We start from the raw sequence: 11979 nt of genomic DNA, 5'->3' as shown, positions 1-11979 counted from the left end.
TCCGAAACGAACATGCTTCCTGACTGAAACAGCCTTAACGGCTTTTGCTAACGTGGATTGTATAAGCCCCGCCACTCGGCCTTGCCTCTCTGCGCTTTTCTTCAACTATGCCTCTTCCATCAATTTCAAGTCAAAAACACTCCTCAAAGTACAACTTTTCTCTCTTTTTTTGTTAATAATTTTATCTTTAAATTCTCTGCTTTTCTTTTTCACGAAAACCGTAACCGAAAACTGGTATTACTCTGTTTGTTTTCCGAGAAAACCAAGGAAATTTCAAGAAACTTGCTTAACTTTCCGCCAAATCCAAAATCTCACAAGTCACAACCTTAGTCTGATTTGATCATCATTAAAGTTTCTTTCCTTTTATATCGGTTTGTTTTTTTTTTTTCTCGGAATCTGTTTTTTTCTTTGTGATCAGTACCTATCATTTTCCTCTCTTTTTTTCCTCTTCGTTTCCAGGAAAAGCTAAGATTCTTGACGAAAATGTATAAGGAGCTGCTGTGTTTTTATTTCATTGTGCTTGTTTCCTTGGCGACTTTGTTTTCAGAATCTAATGCTACTACGGATAAACTTGATGGTAATTTCGTTTCGATCTTTTTATTCCCTCTCCACTTTCTTAATGACTTCTTTTATATATTTTCTGTATGGTTTTATATGACTGTTTATCATCTTCTTACTGTCAAGTACTTCATTAGTTACTTAATTACCTTACTGGAAAAGAAAGATAAAGACTGGATCGAGATTTTGTTTTGCATTGGATTCTATTTTTAAATTTTACCTGAGGCCTAATTCTGGCGGGAAAATGTGGTTATCTGATGACTAAAATATCATGGAAAAGTCCATTCAAAACCGATTGGTTAAAGTGATCATAACTTCTGCGCTGCATCATCGTCTTAATACTGTCGGGAGATAAAAAATACATCCAAAAAGGGAAAAAAAAAAAAAAAAAGGTTTGCGCGTTTTCTTTGTCCTCAATACATTGAGAAAATAATTTGCTCATAATCGGATTAATCCATTTTGCCCCTTTCTTTTGCTAAGGATGTGATTGATTTACCGTGATTTTATGTACCACAAATTTTGTTGCTCATAAACCTTATGCCATTTGATCTCAAATTGTACGCGCTCTTTGCTTTAGTTATCGTTTTAGTGATAATCTTATACCGTTAACATTGCTAATCTGCATTTCTTTTTATATATATTACCATTTTTCAGTCATAGCTTTAAATGGTTTGTTCAAGGCCCTAAACAACGCGTCCCAGCTAAAAGGGTGGAAACTTGACGGCGGGGATCCGTGTGGGGATGTCTGGACCGGAGTAGCATGTTCTGGGTCTTCCGTGACACATCTGTAATGCCGTTTAGCTTAAATAAATCATGCACTCTAATAATGTTGCTTTGTTTTTACTACCTAAATTCCACACCCTTTTGCAGGAGAGTTCCACAACTAAATCTTAGTGGGTATCTAGGCCAACTTGATAATCTCAATAACCTGAGGCATCTGTGAGTAACTTTTCTTTGTACTTCAGAAAATGTAAGGGAGCTCTACTCTGCATTAAACTCTTTGAGTTGGTTTTACTCTGTTAGGGATTTGAGCTCCAATTACATTGGAGGTGAAATTCCTTATGGCTTACCACCTAATGTCACTCATATGTAAGATGCCTGATCTCTATAAGTTAAATGAATTTTTTTATCTCATTTTGGACTTTATCCACCAAAATATTTTAATTCTTTTCTTCCCCTCTCCGCTGTTTCTTTTCATTAATGCAGAAATTTAGCGTGTAACAGCTTGATAAAAAATATACCCCACTCATTATCTTTCTTGACAAATCTAACGCATCTGTAAGCTGCTTTTACCCTAACTACCTAGTTAGCTGGCTTATTTTTGGTTCATTGGCGTACTTATATACATACACACACACTTATATTCGTTTCAGGAATCTAAGCCACAACTTTCTGTCTGGACCTATTGGCGATGTGTTTACTAGCTTACAAAGTCTGAAAACAATGTATGCTTTTCCACCTGTTGTTTTCTGTTTTGAAATGAATTTTGGAAGCGAATTGCCCACTAATAAATTGTATTTTGGAAAAAGGCAAACAACGAAGAATTCTGAATATTATTCAGGCTTCATGTTAGGTTTGTTGACAGAAACTGATTTGCATATTTTTCCATGTTTCCCTTAAAGAATTGGAGACTTCACGTTTGAGTGAAACGAATATCTGAATTGACAATTGTCCAAGATGAAGTGAATCGTGACAGAAGACTCTGATGTTTTGTAACACTCTGATCCTGAATTGAAATATGCTTGCACCTGTCTAACGTCTTCTTATGTATTCCAACTTGTTACTAGTTTCGACACCTCCGTGGACTAAAATAGTCTTAACCTGTCATGTTAGGGATCTATCGAACAATAAGTTTACCGGAGACCTACCAAAATCTTTTGGATCACTGACTAATCTTACCGAACTGTGAGTTATATGCAGCTTAATCTAATTTTTTTACACGTTCCATGTTCTTTCAGCCATTGTACAGGCATGTTAATTTCATATGTTGCTTTGGTCTCCGCATAGGTTCTTGGAAAATAACAACTTCACTGGATCGGTGATATATTTGGCTGAGCTTCCATTAAATTACCTGTACGTTTATGAGGACAGGTTCCCCTACATTTTGCGTCTAATTATGATATTTTACTATTTACTCCTGCTTGTATTTCTCAGGAACCTTGAAGGTAATCATTTTAGTGGCAGGATTCCACGGCAGTTTCAGTCGATTCCAAATTTATGGTGAGTGATGCAATATCAGTGGTGTTAGCTTGGACAAGCTAACAAATTAAACTATGAATATTTTCCTCTTTTACTTCTTAACAGGTTTTGGGGTAATAGATTTGACACAGCGGCCATGTACCCACCGTGGAATTTCCCTTTGGACAATGTTCCACATGAGCAAAATATTAGTAGTCCACCATCATCTCAGCAGAGTGCTATGGTGGACTACCCCTCCTCTGAAGCAAGTGAAACAAAGAAGAAAAAGCTAAGCCCCCTTAGAATATCTTATGTGGTTGTTGGTGTGGCTCTGGTGGCAGTCTGTGTAGCAGTAGTCTTTGCAATCCACATTAAGCGATCTAATGCAAAAAGACTTAGAAGCTTGGGCAGCAGCAATAGCACGCTGCATTCTCATCCAATTAGTCCAAGTATAGGTGAGAGCTCTACTTTTTGACATTGTTAAGATGTGGGGAAATCAGTTGCACCTATCTCAATAGTTATAACTAAGCCTGCTTTCTTTCGTCCCATATGCGAATAGACTTGTCTACCGCTGCACAAACCGCAAGCCCACCATTCTTGGAAATCAGCAGTCCATTCAATCTGGTCCCAAGGCGAAATCCCCCTGTTCTTCTGACCAATACTGAGAAAACATCAAGAAGAAAAAGTTTCGCAGGAGAAAACAAATTTGCTATGAATTCAAAAGTGTATACAGTGGCGGAGCTTCAATTAGCTACGAACAGCTTTAGTGAAGAAAACCATCTTGGAGAGGGATCACTTGGTCCTGTTTACAAAGCTGAGTTTCCTAATGGCCAAGTAAGTCTAAAACTTGCTAAGGTTTTTCTATAATGTTCAAGTGACAATAAAATTCTATACAAGGTATTTACCCAAAAAAAAATTCTGTACAAGGTTTTATCATTGTTTGTCTATAATGTTCATTTTTTTTTTCCAGTTTTTTGCTGTGAAAGTCATCAACATGGTATCTTTGTCTTTCGATGAAGAAGAGAAATTTATGGATGTCATTCAGATGGCCTCACAACTTAGGCACCCCAATATCGTAAGACTTATTGGGTACTGTGTAGAACATGGCCAACATCTTGTAGTATATGAATATGTGAGAAACTTGTCTCTTGACGATGCTTTGCACAGTGAAGTCTTCAAGCCACTGTCCTGGGGATTACGTCTTCGTATTGCTCTTGGTATTGCTCAGGCTTTGGAGTAAGTATTTCGTATGGTTCTTGTAACAAGCATTTCTTTTCTTCAACCTCATTGGCTGCAAGATTTTTATTTATAGTACATGTATATTCACCGAGTACTCTATGAGGTGAATTAATATCATTTAGTGCCTCTAAAAGTATTATCTACACAACAGAAATTGAGAGCCATAGGAGAATATTTACACGCTATATAGATAGGGTAATATTTACACGCTATACAGATAGGGTTATATGTGATCTGCTTATTTAAGGCTGCTTTGTATAATCCTACTATGATTTTTCCCTTCTGCTTTTTGATGGTTTCTATGATCTTATGACGCTTGCAGCTATTTGCATTCTACATTCTCGCCGCCAGCTTCTCATAGCAACATAAAAGCCGCCAACATCTTGCTAGATGACGAACTAATGCCTCACGTGTGTGACTGTGGGTTATCAATTCTAAGACCACTTACGAGCAATTCCGTGAAAACCAAGGTAAGAACTTCCAAGGAATAATTGGAAGGGGTTCATGGAAACTTTCACTGAATTTGGAATAATATCTACTCTTGCATTTGTTGATAAAGAACTTCACTCAATATGCTGAATGAATAATCGGAAGGAAGATGGTATCCAACTGTCCATAGGTGGTAAATGGTACCAATAGTAACATCAAACCATGCAATTGTCAGAAAATTTTACTATATTCTGTCCACTGAACATTTAGGTATTTAAGCATTTCCAATAATAAGGGTAAATTTTTTAGTAAGTAAGTTATTTTATTAACCAAAGCAAGAAATTAGAACAGCTATTTAGTTTTTTCTTTCCAATTCGTGTCTTTGATTTGTAATACTACTGGAGTTCGTAGCATTTCAAACAGAAATTATATGCATACATGGCATTTACTTTTTCCTCAAGTCCCTTGGAGAGTGCGAAAACTTACATTCGGCCACAAATCTCATTTAACACTGATGCAAAAACAGGCTTCTGAAATTGCCATCCGGAACACCGGTTACATTGCACCTGAACACGGGCAACCAGGGAGTGATAACACAAAAAGTGACGTATACGCCTTTGGAGTGCTGCTTTTGGAGTTACTAACAGCAAGAAGACCCTGTGATAGGTGCTGTGTCTGATATCCTTGTTTTTACTTTCGTAGGCAACTCTTTGACACTTTCTTTTTTGGATGTTTCAACACAGTTCAAGACCTCGAGATGAACAATCTTTGGTGGAGTGGGCTTCGATCCGTCTTCATGATAACGAGTCTTTGCAACAGATGGTTGATCCTGGCATTAGAAGAACATTTCCTCCCAGGTTTCTCTCCGGTTATGCAGACATTGTGTCCTTATGCATTCAGGTATTGCAGAGAGATCATTTACATTCAAGTTTAGCAGTGAAGACTTAGGTTGTCCATCTCTATAACATAGAATCTGATATGATCTCTAGTAATATATTGATATGTCTGGTTAGGGTAAGGCTCAAATACATTTACACCTGTATGTATGTGTGCCATTTGTTCGCTCAATTACATTTATATGTATGGTTAAGTAGCTTTGAACTGAAAATGCAGCCTGAGAAAGAATTCCGACCACCCATGTCGGAAATCGTGGAATCTCTGACACGTCTATCACAAAAGATGGGCATGACAAAGAGCAATGCATCAATAGATGGAGCTGAAGTTGAACCACTCTTCGACAGATCTTTCAGGTCAACCCAAACATGCTTCGGTAGCTCTCCAGCTGCTAGCTTGTCTATTGATGGTACATAGCCAAGGTTGGTTCTTCATCACATCTTTGTTCATTGGCAAACAACATAATAAATCTTAGATCATATTTGAGGCGCTCATCCGGCATTTGTGCACCCCCTCCCCCTTTTTTTTCTTTTTGGGGGTGGGGTGCTCATACATACCAGTGTTAAATTTGATGGCTGGTAATGCATAGAATGACAACATTAAGCTCTGCTTTGCTCATCTATTTTATCTTTCCATATTCTTATTTACATTCTAAAATAGAATCCGTTAATCTGATTGTAAAATTTAAGAAAATGAGGCTTGATATTCTTAATGACTTAATTTATCTCGTTTGGTGAAATAGATTTTACAAACGAGATTATAAAAAGTAAATAAAATAAAAATGACAATTAGACCAGTCGATCATTATGAATACGCTCTTCCGGAATTAAAAGGATCAGTCAATGAGTACGAGTTTTTCCTAAATCAAACAGGCAAAGTTAACTGGTCTTCAAACTTCACTTCTCTAACTGTAAGTCAAATCATGCGCGCTAATACCGGTATTCAACAAGGCATTGATCTCTCCAATTATATGAACGGGTCTTCCATCAAATACCGATGAAAGGGTACTTTCACATAGTTTCTTCAGTTCCCTGGTTTTTGCAAGTGCAGCTTCCTGCAGTTTAATTATTCCCAAATTTGATTTATTACCTATCAATTTTAAAGCTTAATAGCACCATAAATCAACTACTATTCAACTTGACAATATGGTAGACAACTTACTTGCTTTGGCCATGAAGAAGATAGAGAATTCTGAAGCTCCATACGTTTGGCAGCCACATCCTTCAACCCTTCTTTTAACTTTGCTTCGTGATATTTCTTTTCCTCCAATGTACTAACCAGTCTGTCTAGGAATCTGAAACTTAAAACAACAAAGTTGGTGTGTTGTATATAATTATAGCTCACTATCAATATTTATCCCCAAAAAAGAAAACTTTCTAAAGCTGGAAATACGAAGCAATACACAAAAAGGTTGGCTAATGAGGGCAGAGATGTAGTTAAAGCAAAGACCTGAAGAGGGCAACCCAAATCTACATAACACTTTTGAGATGGAGACTGATAATAGGACAAAATGCTAAGGCATTTAAGAGAAACCTGAAAAGCATGATCATATCTCCAATAACTATCATTCTGCAAACTATTCTGTAATCTGATAATGTATCCTTGTGATGCTCGAACAAAACATAGCTGCCATTTTATGGCTTGATTGAAACCAGTAGTGGAATTGACATTAATCTGTACCAATCTATCAATTTACTACAACATTTTGCGATTTCCCTATCGTGAGATTGAAGATTAGTAATCTAAAACTTCTTCAAAGCAGAAAGGAATATCACTATTCACTAGCAACATTACTATTATCGCGTAATTGTTTCATAGGGACTAATCAGTAATCATCAATTTTCTGCAGAGGAATTCCAGTCAGTTCAGCTCATCAGCTCGGTCCAGTCATATTGCTTGTGAAACATACAAAGTCTAGATGCATATTTCTTTTAAAAGAGAATTTAAGGAAACAAAAGAGTAAAAATAAGAAAATAATCAACATATAGACGTAAACTTAGTTATCAAGTTGCACCTTCTAGAGTTGAGAATCATGATTAAATCCCGTGTTTTCCTATTTGTCAGCAGTGAAATCGCTAATGAAACATCAGATATAATTGTCTCGATGGCATCAGGTGTATGCTGCTGTAGCACCAAGGGAGCAACTGCTTGGACTTGATTTTGCAAGGACAGAGTATCTTCATTCCTCAACTCCACCAATCGCTGATTCAAAAATGCCTTCATCTGATAAAACAACATTAAACCAAACATAAAACTTCGAATGAGAAATAAGCTTTGATCTAAGGACACTAACAATTACACCATAATGACAAGTATGCACTAGATGAGTTTTCAATGTTGTTTTACTTCTCTTATTTTATTCATAGAGAAGGTAAAATGGCATTCCTAAACCAAAACTCATTACGCATCAATCCAAATTACATAGACTCGGCCATTAATGAACCCTTCTCTTCGAATGAGATATTAGCAAAAAAATAAAGGAATATTACAGCAATATGAGCCAATCAGGTAATCCTATAAGATTAATCAGCATATACCTCATATAAATCATCCAGAATCTTATTTCTGTATTCTGTCTCCAAAAGTTGGCTCCTTTCCTCCCTGGTTCCTCGGGTAAGAGGTAAGGAATCAGGAGCATATGTCTGATTTTCCAATTGTATATTTGGTAAGCTTACTTCATCAATCACATCAACTTGTGGTGTTTCAACACTTATGTCCCAGGATATATCTGACACAGAAATTTCAGGAGGGTTTTCTGTTTTATCTAATGGGGTTTTATCGGATTCAGCAACTTCACTTGGTGAAGAATTCTGCAAGATGTCACTGGCATTAACTATTTCATATGGGCCTAAACCACCACCACCATCATCTGTTTCTTCCAAAGTACCAATATCCCAATCTATTTGAGCATTGTCAACAGAGATATCCCAATCAATAGCATCTGCACTGACATCTATATCTCCCCTCCCAAGGTCTATGTCATTATGAGTATTTTCTAAATCAAGGGTCTCAGAAGCTGCAGAAACACTCAAAGATGGAGGATTTTCACAAATATCTTTCAAGCTCAGCAAGACAGCAAGTGAAGATTTCTGCAAATCATTTTAGTGAGCAGCAACATTATATAACTCACAAAAGTCGACATACAAAGCAGACCAAAAGGAAAAGCTAAAAACAGCAACAAAGACAGGCATTCTCTGATTTTGATTATTGTCTTACATCGTTTTCTGTATGAGCATCTCTGACAAAATTAGAATAATACTCGATCCCCCGTGAAACAGAATCACCATTGATGACTTCTAGAATCCTGCTAAATGTACTTGGGAGCGAATTAGCAGTCTCTAAGAGTTCAAGCCTGACATTTTTCCCCTGTAATGTCAAATGACTGCCACTTTAACACATTGATAGCAAAAAAGAATATAAACCGGAGCAAGTTGCTACCATCAATATAAATATAAAAACCTGCAACCCAAGCTCTTGGCAAGCCTCAGCATATTTAGCAGCTGATAGAGCTGCACTTCTTTTTATATCAGCTTCCTTGCGTTCAAGTTCAGCCAGTTGTTGCTGAATCTTTTGCACCTGTTTTTTCTGAAATGGGCTTTACATTTTAAAGAAAACTTATCAACAAAGTGCATCAATCAATGGCAAAGCAATACTTGTGTGTTATTCATTCCAAAGAAGATTAAAACCAAACAAAACATGCACTCACATTTCATAGTTTACATTCTGAATAATTATTTGAGCAGCCTCGCCAAGGTATAGATGATCTTTCTCAAAAGAATGCACAATTGCTTCCCAAGATCCCTGCCAAAGGATTAATACAGATATTGCATTTATTACAAAGATCCAGTGGTTCACTCCATTGGTGTGCAAGCAAGTGTTTGAGTCTTTTAAGTAAATGCATGTGCACTGAGAGAGAGAGAAAGAAAGAGAGAGAGTTCTTGTCTTACAGCAGCACCTGATAGCCGACCAAATATGTTCCGGCTTTCTGGAGTCAACTTAAGAAGAATATCATATATTTTCTTGGCCTCTAAGTAACCAATCCCTGAAAGCAGTACGGTAGCTATCATATAACCAGGAAAACGGTAACCAATTCTGAAAACTCTAATAAAAAAGAAAAGCTCGTTAAAACAAATACCAGTCAAAGCAATAAAATCCAAACTATCTTTTGAGATACTTCATACCACACACTACATAATTATCTCAAGCAGAGAGAGAAACATAGAGAGATAACATGTGCCCAAAAAAAGGAATTTTATTTTATTAAAAAATAAATTCACTTATCAACTTATGATCAAAGGTTGTAACCAACAACACACTTCCTGCCACACATGATATATTGCACAGTCACATAAGAAAACGTGTTTGTCCATTTCATGTGCTGATCACTGTTCTCTGATTTGCTAATGGCCAGTATCCTCCTCTATCATCTACACAGTCTTCATTTGTCAGTTTCAAGTCCTTTAAAAAAAATCTAGTCCGATCACTGGTGGTGAAGACTGGGATTTCCAGAAAACAAAAATAAAGCGCAAATATGGTAGGTGACAATTCAGTGTTTGAAAAAGAGCAGCATGAATGGGGGTAATGGGTTTATTTAAAGTTGTAAGAGAGTTTATCTTTCAAAAGGAAATGAGGCAGTTCCTGATGTAACTAGACTCCTGAAATCCCACTTGATAAATCCCATTGGGTTGTGTTTGGGAACTTGGATTTCAATGATACTGAAAATTGTGGTAAAAATACATATGAATACAGTATTCATGATTATTTGACAAATTAATGAACATTTATATGCCTACTTAACAGTGAATTTGACATTCATGTTCCTATAGATTTTTGTGAATTTGAAATTCATGTTTCTATACCTTTCAAATATATAATCATATTGAATCTTAACTAATTTATGCATAATGTAAGCATTTCTTTCTCTCAATTTATATAGCAAATAAAACCCAGATCCGAAATTTCAAAATCAATACCAAACATAACATTAAATCATGAAGGTTGAGATTAGGGTAGTTCACATCAATGATTTGGTCCTTTTTTACCCCCCCCCCCCCTCCTCCTCTTAATTGAAATAAAGCCACAATGGTTAAACTAATAATAGCTAGCCTATGTACTTTCCAATTCATCCATCTCCCCAATTCACTCCCAACAAAAATAGGAAAGAGTTTTCTACTCCACTCTCCTCAATTCTACGCCCATTTACTCAAATTGTTTCACCTACAAACTTCCAACACATGTTAAGAGTGTGGTGGCACCAATGGCTAACTATAATGTTTGTGAAAGACTAATTCACACAAAAAATTTCAATGTAGAAGTACAATTGAAGGAGATTAAACCATGTAAGTACTTGCAGAGTATTTAGCTCAGCAGTAGTAGGTAAACATATTCCCTACACTTAAGGGCGACTCCAAAACCCCCTTCCCTCCAAAATAGAGAACAAAAAAACAATTAAAAGAATTACAACTATTTCTCAAAGTTGCAAAGCCAATCTTAGTTTCCTATCCACATAAATTTTAAAGTTTCACTTCAAAAGCAAAAAAGAACAGAACCCAAACAAAAAGCTGCAAAGCTATCGGAAACTTCCTCTCCATATTCACAACCAACCAAAGAATTCATCAATTTTAATATCAATCGCATAAATGAAATTTGAATGAAACATAAATTGTAAGTACACGCAACCGTTTAGCGAAATATGTCAATTTAATTGATTGGCTAGAATAAAACTATTAAAAGAAATAACGAACATTCAGGGTCAAGGGTTTGAAAATAGGGATCAATATCCTTAGGCAACGCCGAGAACTCCTTCGATATCTTGGATCGTATCGCCGCCAATCTCTTTCTCCAATCAGACGGTATTCTCTTGCGATCTACCAACCATTCTTCAGTAAACGAAAACAGAAAAATCGTTAAATCAATTGTAGAGTGTAGTTTTCATCAAAGTTCTGAAAATAGAGAAAACCGAATATTTTTCGGGATTAACTGAGGTGATAGTTTAGCGCGTTACCTCCAAGACGAGAAAATGTGATGTCGATTGGGAGATTACGGATGTCCTCCGCTGTTTGCATTGGTTTTTTTCTCGGGAAAAATCTGCAATAGGAAAGTCGAAATTAACGGTTGAGTAAACGGGGTCTATGGGTTTTGAGGTGCCCTTTGATGTTGGTAATGAAATGACGAACTGAAAATAGTTGAGTTACAACTTTAAGCAAAATTGTTTAGGGTAAATTTCACAAGTAATAGTTAGGGTGCGTTTGGTTCGGTGTATTGGATTAGAGGTGTAATAGTAAATCAACTGTTTGGTTGAATGTAATGGAATAGAGGCGTAATAGTAATCTTGCGTTTGGTTGAATGGAATAGAGGTGTAATAGTATAATGGAAAAAACTAAAATGACTAGAATACCCTTAGCATAAATTTGTTTTGTTAAATGATTATTGTTATTGTTATTTAAATTTTAATAAGATTATTATTATCAATAATAAATATTTTAAACATATTTAAACATAATTATTATTAAATATATTTTAATTAAAATATATAATTTAATAAAATTCTTAATAATTAGCGAAATTTGTTTGGTAAATTATTATTGTTATTGTTATTTAAATTTTAATAAGATTATTAATATCAATAATAAATAATTTAATCATATTTAAACATAATTATCATTAAATATATTTTAATTA

General features: G+C 35.8%; 2 protein-coding genes across 2 annotated transcripts; one reads left to right on the top strand and one right to left on the bottom strand.

Annotated features, from left to right (window-relative positions):
* Window positions 1-5: 5 nt before the first annotated feature.
* LOC105799540 (protein STRUBBELIG-RECEPTOR FAMILY 2) lies at window positions 6-5941 on the top strand. Its single transcript, XM_052620825.1, has 16 exons — window positions 6-577; window positions 1213-1345; window positions 1429-1497; window positions 1582-1647; window positions 1765-1836; window positions 1932-2003; window positions 2392-2463; window positions 2566-2631; window positions 2713-2778; window positions 2863-3191; window positions 3296-3570; window positions 3707-3972; window positions 4298-4445; window positions 4931-5070; window positions 5148-5304; window positions 5518-5941. The coding sequence occupies exons 1-16, from the start codon at window positions 484-486 to the stop codon at window positions 5713-5715; spliced, it is 2223 nt and encodes a 740-aa protein (XP_052476785.1). The 5' UTR covers window positions 6-483; the 3' UTR covers window positions 5716-5941.
* A 40-nt stretch (window positions 5942-5981) lies between these two features.
* LOC105799541 (CDK5RAP3-like protein) lies at window positions 5982-11474 on the bottom strand. Its single transcript, XM_012630170.2, has 10 exons — window positions 11303-11474; window positions 11043-11177; window positions 9246-9340; window positions 9005-9099; window positions 8758-8893; window positions 8515-8664; window positions 7836-8387; window positions 7313-7521; window positions 6460-6592; window positions 5982-6352 (listed from the first exon to the last, which is right to left on the bottom strand). The coding sequence occupies exons 1-10, from the start codon at window positions 11361-11363 to the stop codon at window positions 6203-6205; spliced, it is 1716 nt and encodes a 571-aa protein (XP_012485624.1). The 5' UTR covers window positions 11364-11474; the 3' UTR covers window positions 5982-6202.
* Window positions 11475-11979: the final 505 nt, after the last annotated feature.

This window comes from Gossypium raimondii, chromosome 9, assembly GCF_025698545.1.
Source record: "Gossypium raimondii isolate GPD5lz chromosome 9, ASM2569854v1, whole genome shotgun sequence".
Taxonomy (NCBI): domain Eukaryota; kingdom Viridiplantae; phylum Streptophyta; class Magnoliopsida; order Malvales; family Malvaceae; genus Gossypium; species Gossypium raimondii.
This window is presented reverse-complemented; position numbering and strand designations above follow the sequence as displayed.